Raw genomic sequence first — 22,657 nt, forward strand, 5'->3', positions numbered from 1 at the left:
AAATCAATAAGTGGCAACTCTTATTTTGTCACTATTATTAACGACCATTCTACAAAGGTTTGGGCTCTTGTTTTGAAATCCAAATACCGTGTATTTGATGTATTCAAGCATTTACATGAGGGTGTTGAAACAGAAACAGGAAGATTGTTGAAATATGTTAGAGTAGATAATGGTAGTGAATACAAAGGTCCTTTTGAGCAATATTATAAAGAGCATGACATCAAGCTTGAGAACAATGGCGGAGTATTATGGATGCAGGGGGTGCCTTGGCACCCCCAAAAATTTTGAAATTTTTTTTTACCATAGATATTTTGATTTTTTTATTATAGATATTAGTATTTTGATTTTATTTTGTTATAAATATTAAATCAAATATTTTATTTCCTTTATAAACATAATAATTAATACTAATAAATAATAAAATATAAAATCAAATATAATAAAAAATAAAGATTAAAAAGATTTATCAAGATATTTTATATTATTTGTTTTCATTATAAATTGTGTTTTTCATAAATTGTTCTCATATTTCATTCTCATTTGTTTTCTTTTATTTCTGAAAAGAAAAAGATCTATTATTTTTTCTCTTATTTCTCCTTTATTCTCTTCCATCCTCGAGGAAGAAAAGAAGAAGGTAATTCTTTCGTCTCATTTGATAGTGAAATATTAATTCAATAATTTATTTAATGAGCCACTTTTATATGTTTATGCCTTGAATTTCTTACAAATTGTTCTCATCTTCCATTCTTACCTATTTTCTTTTGTTTCTGAAGAGAAAAAGATCAATTATTTTTGCTTTCATCTCTCAACTGTTCTCTTCCATCCTCGAAGAAATAAAGAAGGTAATTCTCTATTGTCTCATTTGATAGTGAAATATTAATTCAATAATTTATTTAATGAGCCACTTTTATATGTTTATGCCTTGAATTTCTTACAAATTGTTCTCATCTTCCATTCTTACCTATTTTCTTTTGTTTTTGAAGAGAAAAAGATCAATTATTTTTGCTTTCATCTCTCAATTGTTCTCTTCCATCCTCGAAGAAATAAAGAAGGTAATTCTCTTTTGTCTCACTTGATAGTGAAATATTAGTTTAATAATTTATTTAATGAGCCTCTTTTATATTAATTTTTTATTTTATCAACATAGAAGAAAAAATGATTGTACTGTGTGTTTTTTATAATTGAATTTTAAGTGTGGTTTGATTATCATCGAATTTTATTTTGGTATTTATGTCTCTCAATTTTTTATTAGATTATGATAAATCATTTTTTAGTATTTTTTTAAAATAGGTATATTGATGAAGAATAAAAGAATAGATTCATTTTTTAAAAGTGATAAAAGGGAAGCTACCCGTGAAGATGAAAACAGGACAAATTCAACTCTTCCAGATATTCTGAAGCATGATACTAATGTTCCAATTGTTCAATCAGAGGAGCCCCCTTTTAAGGTTCAAAAAATTATAGGTGAGGAGTTTCATATTAATTCTTTGGAACGTGATCCAGGAAAACGTATTCAAATATGGGAATATCCAATGAGTCAAAGAGATGAGATTCGAAGAGCTTATTTAAAATGGGGTCCATATCAAATACAACTTGAAAACTATCCTTATTCTAAGGAAAAACATCCAAGGAGATTTCAATCTAGTTGGTTTAAAATGTTTCCTTCTTGGCTAGAGTATTCCCCGACTAATGATGGAGCTTATTGTTTGACATGTTATCTATTTAGTTCAAAGCCATATGGTTGTTTTGGATCAGATGTGTTTACTAAACAAGGTTTTAGATCATGGAGAAAGGTTAATGCGGGAAAAAGATGTGCATTTCTCAACCACATTAGAGATAGTCCTTGCTCACCGCATAACAATGCAATGAAAGCTTGTGAAGACTTGTTGAATCAATCTATGCACATTAATAACATTATAAATATTCAAAGTTCAGAACAAGTCTGCAAGAATCGTTTACGGCTCAAAACCTCTATTGACACAATTCGTTGGCTAGCATTTCAAGCTTGTGCATTTAGAGGCCACGAGGAAACACCAGAGTCAAGTAATAGAGGTAACTTTCTTGAAATGATTAAACTTCTAGCATCATATAATGATAAAGTGGCACAAGTTGTGTTAGAAAATGCTCCTTATAATGCTAAGTATACTTCTCATCATATTCAGAAAGAAATCTTGCACATTTTCTCTAGAAAAGTAAGAAGTCACATTCGAGAAGAAATTGGAGATTCTAAATTTTGCATAATTGTTGATGAAGCACGTGATGAATCTAAAAAAGAGCAAATGGCTATTGTTTTGAGATTCGTAGATAAGGATGGTAATATAAAAGAACGATTTTTTGATATTGTGCATGTTAAGGATACAACAGCCGCCACTCTAAAAAAAGAATTGAGTGTCGTTCTCTCTAGGCATAATCTTGATGTTTCCAATATCCGCGGTCAAGGGTATGATGGTGCTAGTAATATGAGGGGAGAATGGAATGGGTTGCAAGCATTATTTCTCAATGATAATCCTTATGCTTATTATGTGCATTGTTTTGCTCATAGACTACAACTTGCTTTGGTGGCTGCTTCAAGAGAGGTCATTCCAGTTCATCAATTTTTTTCAAATTTGGCTTTTATTGTAAATGTTGTGTGTTCCTCTAGTAAACATCATGATGAGTTACAAGCTATTGAATTAGATGGAATAACTCAATTGTTAGAAATGGGTGAACTTGAAACTGGTAAAGGAAAAAATCAAATTAGCACTTTAAAACGAGTTGGCGATACTCGTTGGAGTTCGCATTTTTATTCCATTTGTAGTATGATGAAGCTATATAATGCATCTTGTCTGGTTCTTCGAAAAATTATTGTTGATGAATCAACTTATTCTCAAAGGGGTGATGCTGATGCTGCATTGAATATGTTGTCTTCATTTGAGTTCATATTAATTTTACACATGATGAAAGAGATTATGGGAATTACTAACGGTCTTTGCCAAGCTTTGCAGAAACAATCTCAGGATATATTGAATGCTATGCAATTGGTTTGTTCTACTAAAATTTTGATTCAAAAGTTGAGGGATGATGGTTGGAAAAATCTATTGAAAGGTGTGGTATTCTTTTGTGAACAACATGACATTGATATTCTTGATTTTAATTCTACTTATGTTGCACGTCATGGCCGTTCTCGACATCAAAAAGATCATGTCACTATGGAACATCATTTTAGGGTGAATATATTTCTTGTTACAGTGGACAAGCAATTGCAAGAATTAAATGACAGGTTTAATGAGCAAACAATGGAACTTTTAACTCTAAGCAATGCTTTAGTTCATAAGGATGCTTATAAAGCTTTTAACATTGAGGATATATGCACTCTTGTGAACAAATATTATCCTTTAGATTTTAGTGAGCAAGAGAAGATTAGTTTAAAATTTCAACTTCAACATTTTCTTATTGATGCTCCTAACCATCCAGATTTGAAGAATTTATCAACCATGCTTGAATTATGTCAATCTTTGGCAAGAACAGGAAAGTCAAGGACATTCTACTTGATTGATCGTTTAATTCGTCTTATTTTAACTCTTCCTGTCTCTACAGCTACAACAGAAAGATCATTTTCTGCAATGAAGATTATCAAAACAAGATTGCGGAATAAAATGGAAGATGAATTTCTTGCCGACAATATGATTATTTACATTGAAAAAGAAATAGCTGAAAATTTTAGTTCTGATTCAATTATTGATGAGTTCAGGGATCTAAAGGAACGAAGGGCAATCTTTTAGATATTTGTGATTTCTTTTTTAGTTATTGTTATACTAAGTTATGAATTCATTTTTATTGTGTTAGTGATAATAATGAAATGTATAAATTTTGGATGTATTATTTGGGCTCCCCCAACAATGTTGGTCAAGATCCGCCACTGCTTGAGAAGATATTCCAAAGACACCTCAACACAATAGGGTTGCAAAGATAATGAATTTCACAATTAATGATAGGATTATATGTGTGATGAGTGCGTATTTTTGCCCTCATTCAGTGTTTAATTCTAGGTATTTAATTGAATTTGTGTGTTTAAAGATTGATTTAATTGAGATTTCCTATAATTGGGTTTATTGAGCATGAGATACAAAAACATGTTAAAAATAGCTTTTTAGTTGCATAAATGTTCTTTGGATATTTTGAGGTATGTTAGTGTAGCTGCAGCTAAGTTGAGCTCATGGAGGTGTGGAAATAAATTGATTAAAGCTTCATGACACCTTAAAGATAAATCCAAGAATAAAAAATTATCAAAAGCACAAAAATTCAAGCCAAGCATTGCATGAAGACGGCAAGAAAAGCTTGAAAAAGTGAAGAAGTTTGGCTAAACCAAGAATAGAGGAACAAAAAAATTGGACCTTGCGGTTTTCTTTATCTTTATGATAGAAGATAATTTGGGAAAAATATATCTTTAGATATTTTATTTGATATTTTTAAATAATTATCTTATTTAATTATATCATAAAATATTAAAAGATATTAACTACCAAATCTTTTTAAATATCACAAGATCTTCTGGAATCTTTTTAGATCCACAACAAACAAATATATCTTGAAGATATTGGATTATTTAGAAGATAATTTGAGGAGATTGCAAAGGGTTGATTTGGAAAATTAATACAAATATTAATTGGTGATAATTTATCATATATCTTTAAGTAATTAATTTATTTAATTATATTAGATATTGATATTATCAACCAACTATATTTGTCAAATAGTCTATATCTCTCCAAATATTTTTAAATATTTATATTTATCTTTATTTTAAAAGATATTTGAGAGATTTTAGCAACAAAAAAAGTCCAGTCCAATTTCTATATAAAGAGACCAAGGGGGGAGCAGAGAAAAGACAAGCTCGGCACGTCGGAATTGAGGAACCTTTAGGGGGACCTAATTTCTTTCTCTCTCTTTTGTTCTTTCTATTCTTCTCTTTTTATTTTGTAATCCATGGATTGCTAAACTTCTTGGGTTGATTCCATTGTAATTTCATTATGGATTCTGAGGTTAGAATGAATTAATTTCTTTGTTCTTTTTATTATTGTTGAGGTTTTAATTCATCTATGTCTTTTATCTTTGAATCATGTAAAACATAATGATTTTAAATCTATATGCATGTTGATCATATGAGTTCAAGGGTTTTTAAATTGAAAAAATTGAGACTTTACTTTGATTTTATTTAGAAACTTTCATGTGATTAAATGAGTTTTTACCAATAATTGAGACTTTACTTTGATTAAAGGTATTTACTCTAACTACAATTAATTGAGACTTTACTTTGATTAATTAAACTTTTTATTTTGTGAGGAGATAAAAGAATAGACATGATTAGGCATAGTAAATTTGATTGAGACTGTACTTTGGTTGAATTTACTATGGATAATCTAAAAGTTCTCACTTTTAATTGAGATTGTACTTTGGTTAAAAGTGAGAATGCCAACAAATTAATTAAGACTTTACATTGATTAATTTGTAAATCTATAACAATAATTAATTGAGCAATAATCTTTAGATAACCGATGATGAATCTATTTTGAAAAAGCAATGGAATCAATCTGTTTTCTTTACTATTTTTTTTTATTTCTTTTTATCTTTTAAATTTTATTTCTATCTTTGTTTATCTTAATCCCCTATTTTTATTATTTTATTTGATTAACTCTTTTGTATAGTTTTATAAGAACTAATTTGTTAAAAATCAATTTTGTGTTCGTTGGGAGACGACTTAGGGTTGACTTAACCCATACTAATTTTGTTAACTACTTTCTTAACAATACTGAAGTTGTTAAAGATAAGTAGTATTAATTTGATCGCGTCAACGACAGCGTTATCAGTGCTTTCTCATGAAAAATCGCCTACAATTTTCTTGGATGAGGCATTGAGAAATACAATGGACTTGATTAACCTTTCTTTTCCTATTCTTCTTAATTGTGATGTTTTGGAGAGGGTGTGGAAATGGAAAAAATATTTCCTATAGTTATTTGAGAGTATTTGGTTGTAGAGCATCTATTAAAACCCCTAGAGATGAATTATTTAAGCTTGATGGGATGTTTAAACAATGTATCTTCCTTGGTTATGGCAATGGTGATTTTGGTTACAAATTTTAGGATCTGGTAGATAAGAAGATTGTTAGCTCTCGAGATATTGTTTTTCTTGAGGTCCAGATCATTTAAGATATTGATAAGGAATAAAATTTAAAACATGTTACTCAATGGTGCATTGATGTTGAGTCTGAACTTCCTGTGTGAATGTAGATTTGGAGAATGCATTTGGCATGCCTTAGACTCAAGTTAATGAACCAATTAATTAACTCGTCCTAAACCACTTATAGATCCTTACTTGAAAAGATCTACTAAAGAGAGACATCATTCATAGAACCCCACATGAGTTTTTTTTGTTGACTAATAAGGGAGAGCCTAAAAGCGATGAAAAATCCATGTCACATGAAGTAAAGACATTTGGTATAAAGCCACGCAAAAGGAGATGAAATCCTTACATGACGACCATACATTTAACTGGTGAAGTTGCTTTAAGGCAATAAAGCATTAAGGAATAAATGGGTTTTCAAACTGAAATCAGAGGAGTAAAACTCACAACCAAGGCAAGGCAAAGATGGTTGTGGAAAGGTTTAGTTAGAAGAAGGGAATTGATTTTAAAGAGATTTTTCATTTGTATTTAACTAGTTTTTCGACCCGTGCAATGCATGGGATTGTTTTTATTATTGATAATAAATTATAAATGTGTAACAAATTGTTTTAAGAATTTAATGAAATATAAATCTATAAAATGTTAAACTTAGATAATGATATTATTGAAATGATAATAAACATAAGTCATGAAATACATCATTTAGAACAACAACATTATAGAAATATTGATGAAGGATTGACCCCAACCAAGGATGAAGGCACATGGTTAAGAAGACTAAGCATGTTTAGAAAGGAAGTTCGTTAATCCTTCATCCCTTTCATTTGTGTTTGTTATTTTTGATTCCCTAAGTTGACTTACTTGAATCAACTTTAGTTGACTTGTTGACCTTTGACTAGGTTTGACTTGTTGACTATAGTTGACTTGACTTAAGCCAACATGCTAATCTATGTTTATTTGCTTTGTAGGTTAATTAGGAGTAAGAAAGCAATGCTAGGTGGCGCATGGTGATTGGGGAGCATAAATGATGTGGAGGAGAGAGTAAAGCAAAGGCATAAAGCATAAAGTAAAAGGCATAAAACAAGTGTACCTATGTACCTTTGGTCTCCTTTGTTTTTAGCACACTTTGGCCACTTTTTGAAGACATATGAGACACATTCTTTGTCTCCTTTTGTGCTAGAACGAAATTAGCCTTGCACACACCATAGTTGGCTCTTTTGTCTCTCATTTTTGTAACCTTATTTGACCTAGGTTCTAGAAGCTAGGGTTAGGTTTTTGTAGAGACATCCTTAGGTATCTTTTATTTGCTTAGAGGCCCCTAAACTCTTCTATATAAGGGGTGCTCCTAGACATGTAAAAGGGTTGAACATTTTGAAGTAAAAACACTCTTGTGTCTCAACCATTTGTGAGAGTTTCCTCCCTTGGGAGTGAATACTTTTAAGCTTTATCTTGCATAGCAAGTGGCGGCACACATCCACTCATCTTCAAGGTTGCCATGGCTTCTAACCTAGCTTTGTAGTGGTGTGCTTCTCACATTTTTACCATTTCTTTCCTTTCCATTTTTTGTTTTCTTCTTCCTTTAATTGTTTTTGCTTTTCTATGGTTTATGTGATTTCCATTTCCTTTTTGTTTTGAATCAATCCATCATCTTCTTCTCTTGAGCTTTGTGAAAGGAACCTTCACATCTAGATAGCTTGCTATCTTAATGTCTAGTGGGGATTTCACTTAGCTTTCTTAATCAACTCACACCATATTCAATAATCTTAAAAAGAAACAAGATAATCCTTCATCAAATATGCTTAATCTAATCACAACAACAACCATTAACAAAGACCTCAATATTTGGTTCGATAAAATCATTGTCTGTTTGGAAGACAACAATATCACCTTCTTTTAACTCATTTTCACAACAAAATAACCTCCAACCTTGACCTATCTTTGTTGAACTTCTATTCCTATTTGATATTAGGATTTTGCAATTGATTATAGTTTTGGGCCCTATAAGAAACACATCTTCTACATTTTCGTCGTGAATGAAGTTGGCAAACTTTGATGGCAAGTCCTGTATGATTCAAATTTTATTGTTAGTGCATTAATTATTTTCATTTAATTATATGTAAATTGATATGATAATACTTGAAATGATAAAAAGAATTTGTAAGACATATACCAAGTGACTTGCCTTGCTTTGATACTTTGACAATTTGACTGAAAATATAGATCTTGTTTCTTGATGACTGATACGGCACATAAATGTTGACAAACTCCTTGGTGTACAACCACCTTTAAACATGATTATGTGAAATAAAGAATTTCCCAAATACTGAAACCGCATGTGAGAGTCACTTTTAATGTCATACAAATCTCTCATATTACTCCAACCTTCTATGATTTTTGGGTTATTTGAATCCATGTTATAGGTAACTATCGTGCTTTTACCATTTACATCTACCAAGTGCCACTGTGGAACTAATTCGTGTTCATAAGCAACAACAAAATGTCGATCGACAAATCCAAATGGCTACAAATTAATAAACACAGTAATAAAAGGAACAAATTTATCTCTGCAACGAAATGAAAACATACACTTAAGCAATTGTATGAGGGAAAAATCTGAAAATCTTAATGTGGCTAATACAATATGAATCAGGATGATACAGTTCACACCAGAAAACACATACAACAACAAATATCAATGCTTTCCAAACATGTATTTCTGTTAAATTTACAACATACCTAAGAGCAGATGTAGATTGTGTTGAAGTTCCAAAGAATTGTTTTGTTGTTTGCTCCATCTGTACTGGTTTGCTCCATCTTCATTCATGTAATTGCAGAAAAAAGTGAAGGTTTAAATATATGGGTAACTAAAAAGGAGTGTGAATGAATGGTAAAGTTGAAGTTGGGAATGGAAGAGCAAAGATTATCATGTGGAAAAGGAATCTTACTTGAAAGTGGCAGCAAAAATTCAGTTTCACGTGCAAACAATGGCTGTAATTGTAAAGTAACTGAAATATATGTTGTAGGTGTTTTTTGCAGATATTTTAATATATAAAGAAACTTAAACATAAACAATTTACAATTGTACTGCAGAAACATAAAACATAAAGCATTTATAACAGTAAAGCCACTTGTACTGCAGTAAGGAATAAGAACATCTAGGTAGATATTTTTTCTTCACAATACATTAAAGCCACAAACAAAAATAAAAGTAACAACAATTGAGAATCTTTATAACTGTTATAATATCTGTACTGCAGCAAACATGGTGTTCAAAATATCAATCTATTACTGGACAATGCAATAATGCAATTCAAAGATGTATCAATGACCATGTACTTTTCAATATGGTTGCAGCTATGAATAAAATCTTGAAAGTGTATACTATACACTATGACATATTATAATCTGCAAGAAAACAAAGGAATTATAGTTAAAGATACAATAATTGTCAAATTATAATAATTTTCTTAAGTAAGTTGTATACCTCTTATCAAAGATTTACAAATATTTCTTTGTAAACCACATTGGTAGTTGTATTGCTTACTTTTCAATCTTCATCCAGAATTATAATATGCAACAAAACAAAGGAATTACAGTTAAAGATACAATAATTGACAAATTATAATAATTTTGTTAAGTAAGTTGTATACCTCTTATCAAAGATTTTCAAATATTTCTTTGTAAACCACATTGGTAGTTGTATTGCTTACTTTTCCATCTTCATCCAGAATTAAAATTTTGAGTCCTTGCTTTCTTGTGACTCTAGAAATTGCTACGTACAATTGTCCATGAGTAAAAACTGGGCGAGGAAGATAAAGTCTAACTCTAGAAAGAGTTTGGCCTTGACTTTTGTTTATTGTCATTGCAAAGCATAAGGATATTGGAAATTTCCTCCTTTGAAATTTAAATGGGATGCTGGAATCAGAAGGTGTCAAGTTCATTCTTGGAATGAAAATTTTGTCACCAACATTTTTCCCTGTTATGACAGTAGCAGAGATAACATTCTTTCCCAAATCATTAACTTGCAACCTTGTACCATTGCAAAGACCATTTTCTTGATCAATGTTTCTTAAAAGCAAAATTGGTACGCCAACTTTCAATTTAATCCTATGATTTGGAATTCCTGAACATTGATATCATTTAGAAACTCTTGAGTAAACCACTCACCTTGAATTTCTTGATCATCATCAGATTGGCAAGGAGTGTCTGAACTTAAATAAATTTGTTCTTCACCAGGAATCAAAGATAAAATGAAGTCATTTACTTGTTCAACACTATCAATTGTAGGGCAAAGAATAGCACCGTCATCAAAGAAGCCAGGATTCATGATATTTTCAATTAGACCACCATAAACAAATTTGACTAAAGAAAGTAAAGGTGTTTCACTTTCTGGAATAAGAAGATCTGTTGGTATTAAAATTTTGGTTTCACCACTTTCATTGAAATTCATATTTCCATCTCCAATTTTAAGAATCCAATTAGCAAATTCTTTTATATGTATTGATCTTTCATTTGAAACAACCACATTTTAACCTCATGTTTTGTGATAGCCTAAGAATTGTGCAATATTGCCACAAGTAAGAGTAATTAATTGATGAATTCACAATATCATACCTTGATCCCTTTCTTACTATTAGCAAGATTTGTCTAAAATCACCGCCCAAGACAACAACCTTTCCACCAAATGGTTTATCAGCATTATCTTCATTTGTAGCTCTCATAATGTCTCTCAATGTTCTATCAAAAGCTTGGAAACATAACTTATTCATCATAGGAGCTTCATCCCATATGATAAGTTTTGTTTCCATCAATAGTTTAGCACGGAGACTTCCTTGATTGATGTTGCACGTTGATTCATCATTGATTGCTAGTGGTATGCAAAAAGTAGAATGAGCAATTTTACCTCCAGGAAGCAATAAAGATGTAATGCCGCTTGAAGCTACATTAAGCGCAATCATTCCCTTTGCTCTAACAGCAACTGACAAAAGTTTCCACAAATATGTTTTTCCAGTCCCACCATAACCATATAAGAAAAAGAAATTTCCTACATCTGAATTCACTGTTGTCATAATTCTGTAATAAACATGTAGTTGCTCATTAGTGATTGACTGCAATAGAGAGTGATATAGCTTCTCCATTTCTTCTTTATCATAATTCAGTTCATCAATAATGAACCTGTTATTATATTTGAATGAATGAGAAAGATCAAGTTGAGGAAGGGAACTATAATCTGTTAAAGATCACCCATTGGAATTTAGAAGTTCTTCTACTTCAAAGAGACACAGATTGTGTAAATCATGTTCTTCCATTTGAAAACCTACAAAAAAATAACATGTCATGAATAAAAAAATATGGAATAAAGAATGGAGATTATTTATATTTAGTACCTGGTATGTTCAAGTGTTTCCTTCTTTGGTATAGGATACCATCTGCCAATAAATTTCAAGTTGCATCATAAACAACTTTTGGCTTTGACATTGTATTCATGATTAACAAAGAAACAAATAACCTTCTAAGTTGATTTTCAGATGCAAGATGGCTAGCCTCTTTAATAGCATCAATGAATTCTTTGTCATCTGCCAATAATCCCAATTCCTGGCAAGCCTCTTGGTATGTAGAGAATGTTTTACCATTAATTGTCTTTATACTATCATGATTAATACAACCTTTTTGTTTTGTCAGTAGATTCTCATGTAATAGCATTCACCCGATCCTGGAGGAACATATGTCAGTCTTCCAATACTATAACCCTGCTTTCTTAGTTTTCATTGCCTTTGTTGAGACATCCAAACAAACTTTGTTGGAAATTCAGCATAGGTCAAGTTCCTTCCTTCCTCATATCTTTTATTAGCTTCAAACCAAGCTAGAAACATGGTATTGATGTTGCCATTCCTCTCCAATACATCATCAATTCTATCATCATCTTTAAACAAAAACTGTTTGCTAATCTTGTAGGTGAAAAGTTAAACGTTGAACAGCAGGCCATCTATGATGGATATCAAATCCATAAATTCTCCAAACTGCTTCACATGAAGATAAATATCTACAATCATAATATGTTTTAATCTCATCAACAATACGAACTTATGTAGAATCATTCTCTTTGTCTGTAATTTTCATTGTGGCTCTATCAGGACCTTTGTTGACATATTTGAACAAATACTTGATTGAGTTTGATTTGTTGTAATATTTTGTATTAACATGAGCTTGATATCGCATTAAGAGAAGAGGACTATAAGGCACAACATTTCCATTACCTAATTTATGTCCATTTTTCAACACAAATAAACCATCATCTCTACGCCTATATACAGGATATTCATCCTCATCAATTGTAGTTTTATGTCTAAACTTTTTAGGAAAAAATTTAGAACACCTACCTTCTTTCATGCATGGTGAGTTGAATCTAGCAGCTCTGCACAGACCATGTATCATATATGTTTTAACAGCCTTTGAAAGTTTTGGATACAAATCTGGATGAGGAAGTTCAGCAGAGATTACTTCATCTATGTGCTTTGCATTTTCTAACTTGTTTGAGTCACTCAACCATAATAATATATGAGCATGTGGCAGACCTCTGTTCTGAAATTCAACTGTATACATACCTATAATTTGAAGATAATTATTATACAAAACAATTGGCGGTAAAAAATCAGAATGATGAAAATGTAGTTTGTGTACCTGCATTGACTTTGCCAAAGAAATTATTCTTCTTGAAATTTGTCATCATTTGGTCTAATTTCATTTTAAAAACTCTGCAAACAATGTCTGGCCTGTCTGAAGCAGTTAAACCTCTTGATTTTACAAAATCAAGAATTTCAGGCCAATTGACATTACATGTGATTGTTATAAACAAATATGGATAGCCATACCTCTTACAAATGGCCATAGCATCTTGGCAATTATTGAACATGTATCTCATGCCACCTGTAAATGAAGCTGGAAAAACTATACACTTTCCAATGGAAGAAGGATCAGTTTCACCTTTGTTAACAGCTTCTTGTAACCCATTTAGAATATCAGAACGAATGAGTTTTTTATTATTTCTTATAAAAGACAACCTTTGAGCTTCAATCATCGTGTAGGTATCCACTAAAAATTGTTGAAACAGTCTACGTGAGTGTACAACGTTACCAAATTCAACCTTTCTATCTTGTATTCTGAAAGCAATGAATTCTCGTAAAGAAATGTGAACTCTCTTTCTACTTTGATCATATCTTTGACAATCTCTAATTGGAATATCCTCTTGATAATCATCCTCTCCATATGGAAAAATCAAAGGATATTGCAGAGGAATGAAACATGTATGAGTTTCATGTAGTCTCGTCAACTGACCACAAACTTTGTTGACAATGATGTCTCTTCCTCCCTCTAAAGTGCTCAAATCACCAACTATCAATGTTGCGACTTCATCTGCTATTGTGGTATTGTATACACTAGGATCCTTAAAGCGATGTCTAAATAACCTCAATCCAAAATCTGATCGATCATCATGATGTATAAAATCTCTTACTCTTTTGAATGATTGAGCAAGAACATTGTGTTTGTCAATCATGCTTTTCAACTCTTCTATCAATGATTTATCAAATATGGATTGTTGTATATCAAACCTGTAAAATTAAAAAAGGATAAATAATATACAAAATGATTCATAAAAAAAATAAAGTATGTAGGCATACCCAAAGTGGCTAACTCTGTTGTTTCATTTTCTGTGTCATAAATATATAGTTGTGCAAATTTTGGACTTGATCCTTTATCGGGCAATAAACTTCCAATGCGATGGTAATTTTGACCACTAAGAATAAACTGAGGAGGACCACATCCATCATTGATTGAGGAATGAATCTTCGCACCAATTGATGTAAATGAGAACATGTTGTTGTAGCTTCTTATGTACTGTAAGAAATGTTGGCTTGTAGTGTCTTCACCTTTCAACAACTTTTGAAGCAATTGAGGAGGTTTCTTCAACAATGGAAGTTGGACTTTTCCCTTTTGACAACAAAGAGAAAAATCAACTTGTTTTAATCTTTTGCATTTATTAGATCTTTCTTCATACCACAATTGAGCTTGACAATAAGGACACTCAACGGAACAGTCCCCTACATCAACTTGTGCTAAGTACCTAAAAAACAATATGTTATTAATTAAAAGATATTTATATTTATATGTACAGTATAATAATATAAATTGGCTAAAAAGTTGTGTTAAACCTTGAACTTCAGCTCTTGAATACAAATCAGAGGAGAAAGGCCCAAAAAGATAATCTGAAATAAACTAAAAAAACAATTAATAATAAAGGTAAATAAAAAAATATTAATTTATTTTTTATAATCAAGCATTATGATTCTCATCTTCATTAGAATTATTGTTAAAATCCAATATCTTTGAAATAGGTGTAATAACATCCTGAAGACAAGGCTGCCCCAATTTTACAGCTTTTAAATAGAGATGATTGACTTGATCTTGCACTGGTATAGGATTGCAGCTTACATATGTCTAAATATTGATTTAAACATTAGCAACATGAATTTGAAACAATAAAAGTAATTAAAGTATTCAAATTAATTTTGTTAATAGTACAAATTACCATGACTTTGGTTCTCTTCAACATAAAAAAGATTAACAACTTCAGAATAAGAAGAAGAATCCACAGAAGCAGGAATGAAGCTATTACCAACAAATTCTTGATCTAACCTGTTAGTAATTTTATCCAACAATGGTTGTGTATTATGATAGTCACTTTGAACCATATCTGCAAGTATAGACATGAAATATAAAATGATGATATATTAGTTTGTAACTTGGAATACAATTTGGATTGTTACCTTTGTTGTTAATGTTGGTCTTGTGCAAAATTGGACCATTGGTGATTTCAATTGAATTACAAACAATTCTAGATCCAATGGAGGTAGAACCATGAATTTCTTTACATGAAATGTTAGTAAATATTAGTAATACAAAAAATATTAAAGGAATTGAAATAAAGATAAAATATTACTTTTTTCTGCAATCTTCTGATTCCTAATAACTTTCCTTCTGGCTCATGCATTATTATAATTAAGTTGGTCAATCTTTGCAAAATTAAAAAAAAAAATGTATCCACTTTAAAATATAAAGATTACATTAAATATAAAGATGAATGACACATTGTGCATTTCAATTTCATTGTTGGGAATTTGAATGAAATTTGAATTTAGTGAACAAACTTACCACGACAATGGCTTTCTATTTGAAGATTGAATTGCTTGAGCATGGAGGTGTCTATCTTCATTGACAGTAAAGGAGTTGTTGATAGTTGAATTTGGGGTAATATTTTCATTCCATACTGCGAAAATGGTTAAACATAGTAATGTAATCCAAACTGTTAAACAATGTAATCCAAACTGTTAAGCTTTAGCACTAAAAGCAATCTAAGTATGCAATCCAAGTAATAAATTAATTACATTTGTTGCATTTTTTTTATGAATCCCTAAAAAAATATTAAGAACACAACTTATCTGTAAGAGATGTATTAAGTAACAATGTCAAAATTATACAGTATCACTGAATAGACAGTGATTAAAACAATTTGTATTGAAGGAAAAAATCATTACCAAAATCTGTATAATGAGAAAAAGGTGTAGTATTTCCAGAACAAAATGCTTCACTGTGAATGGATTTGCCCTTATTGGTATCTGCAGTGAAGAAAACAAAATAAAAAACTGTGTTGGTAAATGTACAACTGAATGTTTATGTTATTCTATTGGAGATAAGTAAATGTATCTATTGGTAAGAAGTTTTAAGAACAAATGAATACCTCAAAAAGTTTATTTTACCTGAGGCGTTCATAATCATATTTGAAATCTTTGTTGACACAATGCTCTTCCTTTTTCTTCTTGCATATTGGAGATAAGTAAATGTATTTATGTTTGTTTATGCATACAATTGTTGTTATGCATACACTTGGTGTTATGTTTCCAGAAGTTTATACATACACTTGCTGTTTTGTTTGTTTACACATTGAAGAAAATTTCAATAAAATAAACATTTTGTTGGAGGATGTGTTGAATATAAAGGGACATAGTCAGTTTTCCATGCTGAATATTCCTAAGGTAGATAATGTAAGTACAATCTTTTTATAAAAAAGAACAACCAAGTCACTAATATGGAAATTGTACCTTTTGATCAATATCTGGAACAATGTACCTTTTAATATGAAATGTCCAAATTCATGATTTGCAGACACTGATATGCTTCTGTTCAGACTTTGCATATGTGCTATAATACCTTTATGGACCAACACAAAAGTACTATGCTTGATAATAGTCAACCATGAAAGTAGAAATTTGTTCTACATTTACTTTACCATGAAACTAATGGAAATACTTTTTGAAAAATGAGGTCAAAGAAAAAGAATGACAGCTGAATGTAATTTTAATTGTCCTTTGATAAAAAATGAATACACGTGCTATTTAACTACAACTTTGAATACACGTGTGTTGGAGAGTAACAAATTAAATTTATTTTATTGCATTGTTTTTATAAAACAAATAATGTTCTTAGATAGTATTACAATACAAAGATAACAAAATTATAATGTTAGCAATATTTACAACTTCAATCCTGTGTTAAAAAATTTTAAAAAAAATTAAATTTGTTAATAATTTTTATTATCACAAATGAATATTCTTTGTATAACATTAATATTAAAATAAATCTTAGTTCTAATGATGTTTTTTTAAGAAATATATATAAAAGTAATATATAACTATAATAAATAATTTGAAACATGAAAATAAGTAAAATCAAAGTAAGTAAAATATTAAAGTTCACCAAAATTAACATACAGATAATACTTTTAGATATAGCTTCTACTTATTAAAAGCGACAAAATGACGATGGATGGAGTCTTACAAACCAAAACAAAGCAAACTTGCTTGAAAGTGAAAACAAAAAACATAAATACCATCTAAAGTGAATAAAAGAAAAGTAAAATATTAAAAGCTAAACTCTTTTTTGACATAGAGTTTTATCTTCTTCTTTCTCATTTGGTTGTGAGCTGGAAACACAATAACATCCTCTTCTTTCAACCGATTGAATATGCAAAAGTCCTTCCATCCCTTTCCAATCTTAGTGGACTTCTTAGGTGAATTACGCACCAAAAGCTTACACTGAACAATGCATGTGTTGGTCGATCCCTGCAATTCCAACCTCTTGAATCTACGTTTGCGAACATAAGCTGCAGATTCAGTTGGTAGGTCCTGCAAAAAATTAACAGTTAAATAAAGAAAAACTTATATGAACAGGATAGCATATAAAAAATAATATAAAAGCGCATTGTTCACCAGATGGCTAGCTTGGCTTTGAGATTTTGTCAATTTCACTCTAAAAAGATGTTTTGTTCGCAATCGATGTATGTTTGTGAGAAATTTGGTGGCAGTTGATATTGCAGTCATGCTGGAGAATACAGTAATTTGGAATGTTGAGTTTCTAACATATTTGAATAAGATTTTATGGATTTTATGGAAGTGACCGTTCTGTTTTGTTGATGGATAATAAACAAAACTTGATGGATACTCAACAGTTTTATACATGGCAAAACACTGTTCCAAATTCTAATTACTTTACTAATAAAATATATTTCTTTAATACTTTCGTATATATTTATTACAAATTAAATATATAAAAAAATTATAAATTAAGAATTAAAAATTAAGAATAAATATAGAACATTAAATGTTTATTAAAAGTTAGAAATTAAAAAAAAATACAAATTGGATGTTTAAAGAGTAATATCAAAAATTGAGAAAAATAAAATATTAAAAATAATAAATGTAAATTTTTTAAAAAATAAAAAGATTACAAATTAAAAAAAATACAAATTGGAAGTTTAAAGAGTAATATCAAAAATTGAGTAAAATAAAATATTAAAAATAATATAATGTAAATTTCTTAAAAAATAAAAATATTAAAAATATTAGAAATTTATAGAAATAAAAATTCAAATTAATAGTTGAAAGAATAATACAAAAAATTTAAACACATAAAATAATAAAAAAATTATATTTATTAAAAATTATAAATATTACACATTATTAAAAATAATTTTTTTTAAAAACAATTACAAATTCAACGACTAATACAAAATATAAAAAATATTTATACAAATAAAAGGCATAAAAATGTAAATGAATTTCATCTTTTGTCTTGGTTAATTAAAAATTAAAGAATCAAAATTCAAATTCAAATTTCGAAATAAAAGTAAAAAATTAGAATTTCAAAAAGCAATACAAATAGAAAATAATCAATAAATGCGAGTTTTTGTCTTCACTGATTACAAAAAAATTATTACAAAAAAATTCCTTCCAAAAAATGAAATAAATTAATTGATAGTGTAAATTTTCAATGAATGTCGATTTTTGTTTTGGTTAATTAGAATTCAAAAATGAGTTGTGTTCAGTAATTATATTTAAATAATAAAAGATACATTCAAAAAATTATCATTTTATTACAATGTTAATAAAAAAATAAGTTATATATAAGTTACAATATATAGCTATCATATAGTTTTGAAAACATGAAATAAGTTATATATGTTGTGCAACAAAAAATGTAGTCAAAACAGGCACTATAGAGCAAAACTTAATCACCTTGATGTAGCTAGCATGATAGTGTAGTTGACAAAAAAGAATAATTTCAACACATTGAATTTCAGCTAGCAACATATCAACACACACAACAAAACATAATAGTACATGTATGTAACATGAAATATATTTTTACGAATTATTAATTGCTAAGATTGAAATGTAAACAAATGCTGAAAGACAAAAATCTTTTAAAAAAAATTACACATACAATAAACTTGCTTTCATATAGCTAGCACGATTATGGTGTTGACAATATAAAATAATTCTCACTGCAAAAATAATTAGGGATTGAACTTGAGCAATAAGTAAAATACTTCAGAAATAAATAAAAAGAAATTTGAACTGAATGTTTTAAAAATTAAAACAACTAAAGAATAAAACATATTGTAGCTAGCATGATAGTGTAGTTGACAAAATAAATAATATCAACACATTCAGATTCAGCTAGCAACATATAACGATGTTTACAAATCAACAGAAAACAAAAGATAAATACTATATGTATGTAATTTGAAAAATATTTTTACGAATAATTGATTGATAAAATTGAAATGTAAACAAATGCCTCTCGCAATGAATTATCAAGACTAAAATCTTTTAAAACAAAATACAAATACAATACACTTCCTTTGATGTAGCTAGCATGATTATGGTGTTGATAATAGAAAATAATATCAACACAAATTGACTCTGCTAGCAAATTGTGAATGCACAAATAAAAAGTCATTCTTGTTCAGCAATAAGTAATATAGTTCATAAATAAATAAACAGAAACTTCAAGTCAATGTTTTGAAAATGATAACTTAAGAACAACAAAACATATTGGTCATGAGTATTAGCAAATGTTTTCCAAAAAAATAACATAACCAAGATAAAAACACAAATAAAGTCTAGTACAATTTTCATTCACTTTTCAATCTTGACGTTCTTCTTCAACATCTTCACTGGGATCTTCTTGTTTTCTTGAACCACGGATCGATTCTGCCTTTTAATTGACGGGACACGTGCTTTGGTAGCCAAATCAAAGCTAAGATTCTCCATATAAGATGATTCTTTCTGGGTTAACTCATCATTTTCAACATCAATTACTGTTTAGTTAACCAAAGCTTCCTCTGTAGAAACATGGCTTGATCCTATAGTGTTCAAATGATCACTAAGAGCCTTAACATCATTTGATTCTTTAGTGAATTTGATCAGCAAATCCTAAAAATAAACTTGAAAAAGTTAGCATATAAAAACATTTAGAAAAAAGAAGTATAGTTGTAATATTAACATACCTATGCAATGGTATCAGATGCCATCTCATTTGTAATCTGCTTAAGTTTACTTTCTTCTTCATTTCTAGAGTATACATCCTAACAAATATATTAAAGTAAAAAAATAGTAAAATTAAAATTACATATATGAAAAGACCTAAACAGAAATAAATCAGATCTTACCAAAGACTTAACTTCAACATCACTAAAGCTTTCAATGATTTTTTCATCCATGCAGACTTTTTTAACTTTGAATGATTGCTCAAATTTGCTATTATAATCATTCTTGCACTCAACTTTGAACAGATAGGTCTTACCAATGAGGACTTCAAACTCTTTAGGCAAATTACCAATAACAGTGTTCTATAAAAAGAAGTAGAAATGCAAATGATTGAACTTAATCAAAAATAATTTGATCATGATTTATTTCACTATATAAGATACTTAACCTTGTATTGTAAGTCAAGAATATCAGAGCATGATTTCTTCAACATTGCACTTGCATCACGATCAAATACAACAAAAGTTGTAGAATTAGTAGCATCAATTACACGAAGTCTAAGTTTAAACCTAACCAAAGAAAAATAGAACATTAGTGATTTATTCAAATTTGTCTATTAGTAAAATTAGTAAAATTAGAGAAATAAGAATTATGAAGATTAATAATATTACCTAGGTGTAACCTTAATGACATGTTTGTTACATTTCTCACAAAAAAACATTTTGGAGTCAGGATAAACAGCTTTGTTGCAGATACATGCTGTGTACCACCAATCATCATGATCTAGAACATGTTTGATAGTAGCCTTCACTACAAAAGTACTTTCTTGGAACATAAATAATGCAACAATATAAAGCACAATATTCAAACTAAACAATTTAAATGAAAGAGAAAGGAAAAAAATTCAACCTGTTTAAAATCTTTGAGACCTTTAATTAAGCATCTAGGATGCAGCTTAATGAAATCTTCTTCTAAGCTAACTTTTGAAGACTGACCAAGTTGGGTAAGAGGTTGAGAAGGAGATTCAGTACTATCCCACATCCTACAAAAAAAAGGCAAATTAAACAAAAATCAAAAAATGCAAAATGTACTTTCATTTTTTTCAACTTCGTAGCATCTTCACCATCATAGTTAAAAATTATCCTCGTACAGTTCATACAGTTTTGAATAGAAACTTTATCTATAAAATATATAAATATGTCAAACACTTTTTAAAAAATTACTACATTTGTAAAAAATGTCAAAAAGTTAGTTACCTTGGAAGATCTTGACTTTGTAATAATGTAAAGCAATGACAACATATTGATCCTCTCCAGAGGCAAGAAATGCATTTAACATATCAACATATTGACCAAATAAAGTATACTCCAGTTGATAACTATTGCATGATGTAAAATTTCATTAGATAAGAATAATGTTAAACATAAAATAAAAGAAGAACAATATTCTTACCCATCAGATTCAATAAGGATGACATTCATCTTGGTCTTCTTACCAACTTTCTCTAACTCTCTCTCTATTCCAACACCAGTAAACATTCCAATGACATCTAAACAAAAATAAAACAATAAAAAAATAAAACACGAATAAAAATTTAAACGCAAAGAAGAAAAAAAAAAGTAATATACTTACTAACTAAGTAATCTGTGTCAAAACCAGGTGCTTTGATGGTTGAAAAAGGGGTGTATGCAGTACTAATATTGGGAACTAAGGTAGATTCTACCAAATTGACCTTGGTTCCAAATTGGAAGTTGATCTTATAGGCATGATTTGAAGTTCTATAAGAACCACCATTACATGCAACACTAAAAGACTTAATAGAGTAAACCTTATCCTCTTTGATTTCAGATTGAAATTTGTATATCAGTGTGCGTCTAACAGACGCATGGATTAGGACACCCTGCAAAAACAATTTCATATATCACATTATAATATAACATGGAAACTAAAAAAATTAAGAAAACTAAAAAAAAATGACGGACGTTTATAGTATGGTATAGTACCTCTTTGTCTTGAAGAACAATCGCCATGGAAAATGGAGATTTTCCTTTTGTGTAATCTTCTACAAACCATAACCTTACCACTCTTGCAACAATATTCCAGCTTTCCTTCTCCGGGTCCAGTTCTTGTAATGACTAGGTTTGTTTTTTCAAAGCAGACATGGTGTAAAGAAAACGGAAAATTAGACAATAGTGAAGAAAGGAAGTTGTGGATAGATGTATTTGTATAGAACATAAAAACATAAGAATAGTCTAATGTATTTGTAGAGATAATACATCAAAAGTAAAACCGTACGCATGTTGTGGTCTTGGTTACACAAGTTCAGTAAAAATTGGGATAAGCAACTGTCAAACATATGAATAGGACAAAAGAAAGAAAAACAACTTTTATGAAATGCATACTATGGTTCATTCAAACCAAAACCATACGCATACTCTGGTTTTGGTTTCCCAAAAAGAGTACAATGTGGGAAGAACAACTAGTCAAACATATGAAGAATAGAGAAAAAAACAAAAGCTCTTTTTCACACGGCTTAATGTTGTGGAATAAAAGGAAAATTTGGCAGACAGCAAAAGAAAAATAAAACCTGCAGGACATTTAAAAGGAAATAA

General features: G+C 29.5%; 2 protein-coding genes across 3 annotated transcripts; one reads left to right on the plus strand and one right to left on the minus strand.

Annotated features, from left to right (window-relative positions):
• Window positions 1-264: 264 nt before the first annotated feature.
• On the plus strand, window positions 265-3,869 carry LOC114180618 (uncharacterized). Of its 2 annotated transcripts, XM_085671808.1 has the most exons (4): window positions 265-634; window positions 774-842; window positions 984-1,052; window positions 1,291-3,869. In XM_085671808.1, the coding sequence occupies exon 4, from the start codon at window positions 1,299-1,301 to the stop codon at window positions 3,759-3,761; it is 2,463 nt and encodes an 820-aa protein (XP_085527934.1). In that variant the 5' UTR covers window positions 265-634; window positions 774-842; window positions 984-1,052; window positions 1,291-1,298; the 3' UTR covers window positions 3,762-3,869. The 2 variants fall into 2 exon arrangements, with proteins under 2 accessions (XP_085527934.1, XP_027922724.2); XM_028066923.2 differs by having other exon boundaries at window positions 265-842.
• A 5,946-nt stretch (window positions 3,870-9,815) lies between these two features.
• Window positions 9,816-22,075, minus strand: LOC146887018 (uncharacterized). The gene is made up of 18 exons (XM_085671980.1): window positions 22,049-22,075; window positions 21,678-21,945; window positions 21,498-21,594; window positions 20,975-21,087; window positions 20,717-20,870; window positions 20,494-20,614; window positions 20,228-20,407; window positions 19,890-19,991; window positions 17,309-17,399; window positions 15,753-15,833; window positions 15,370-15,484; window positions 14,216-14,281; window positions 12,841-13,769; window positions 12,540-12,764; window positions 11,404-11,476; window positions 10,774-11,334; window positions 10,327-10,664; window positions 9,816-10,282 (listed from the first exon to the last, which is right to left on the minus strand). The coding sequence occupies exons 1-18, from the start codon at window positions 22,073-22,075 to the stop codon at window positions 9,816-9,818; spliced, it is 4,008 nt and encodes a 1,335-aa protein (XP_085528106.1).
• Window positions 22,076-22,657: the final 582 nt, after the last annotated feature.

The sequence above is a fragment of the Vigna unguiculata genome, chromosome 4 (assembly GCF_037176805.1).
Source record: "Vigna unguiculata cultivar grain cowpea cultivar isolate G323 ecotype 2 chromosome 4, ASM3717680v1, whole genome shotgun sequence".
Classification (NCBI taxonomy): Eukaryota; Viridiplantae; Streptophyta; class Magnoliopsida; order Fabales; family Fabaceae; genus Vigna; species Vigna unguiculata.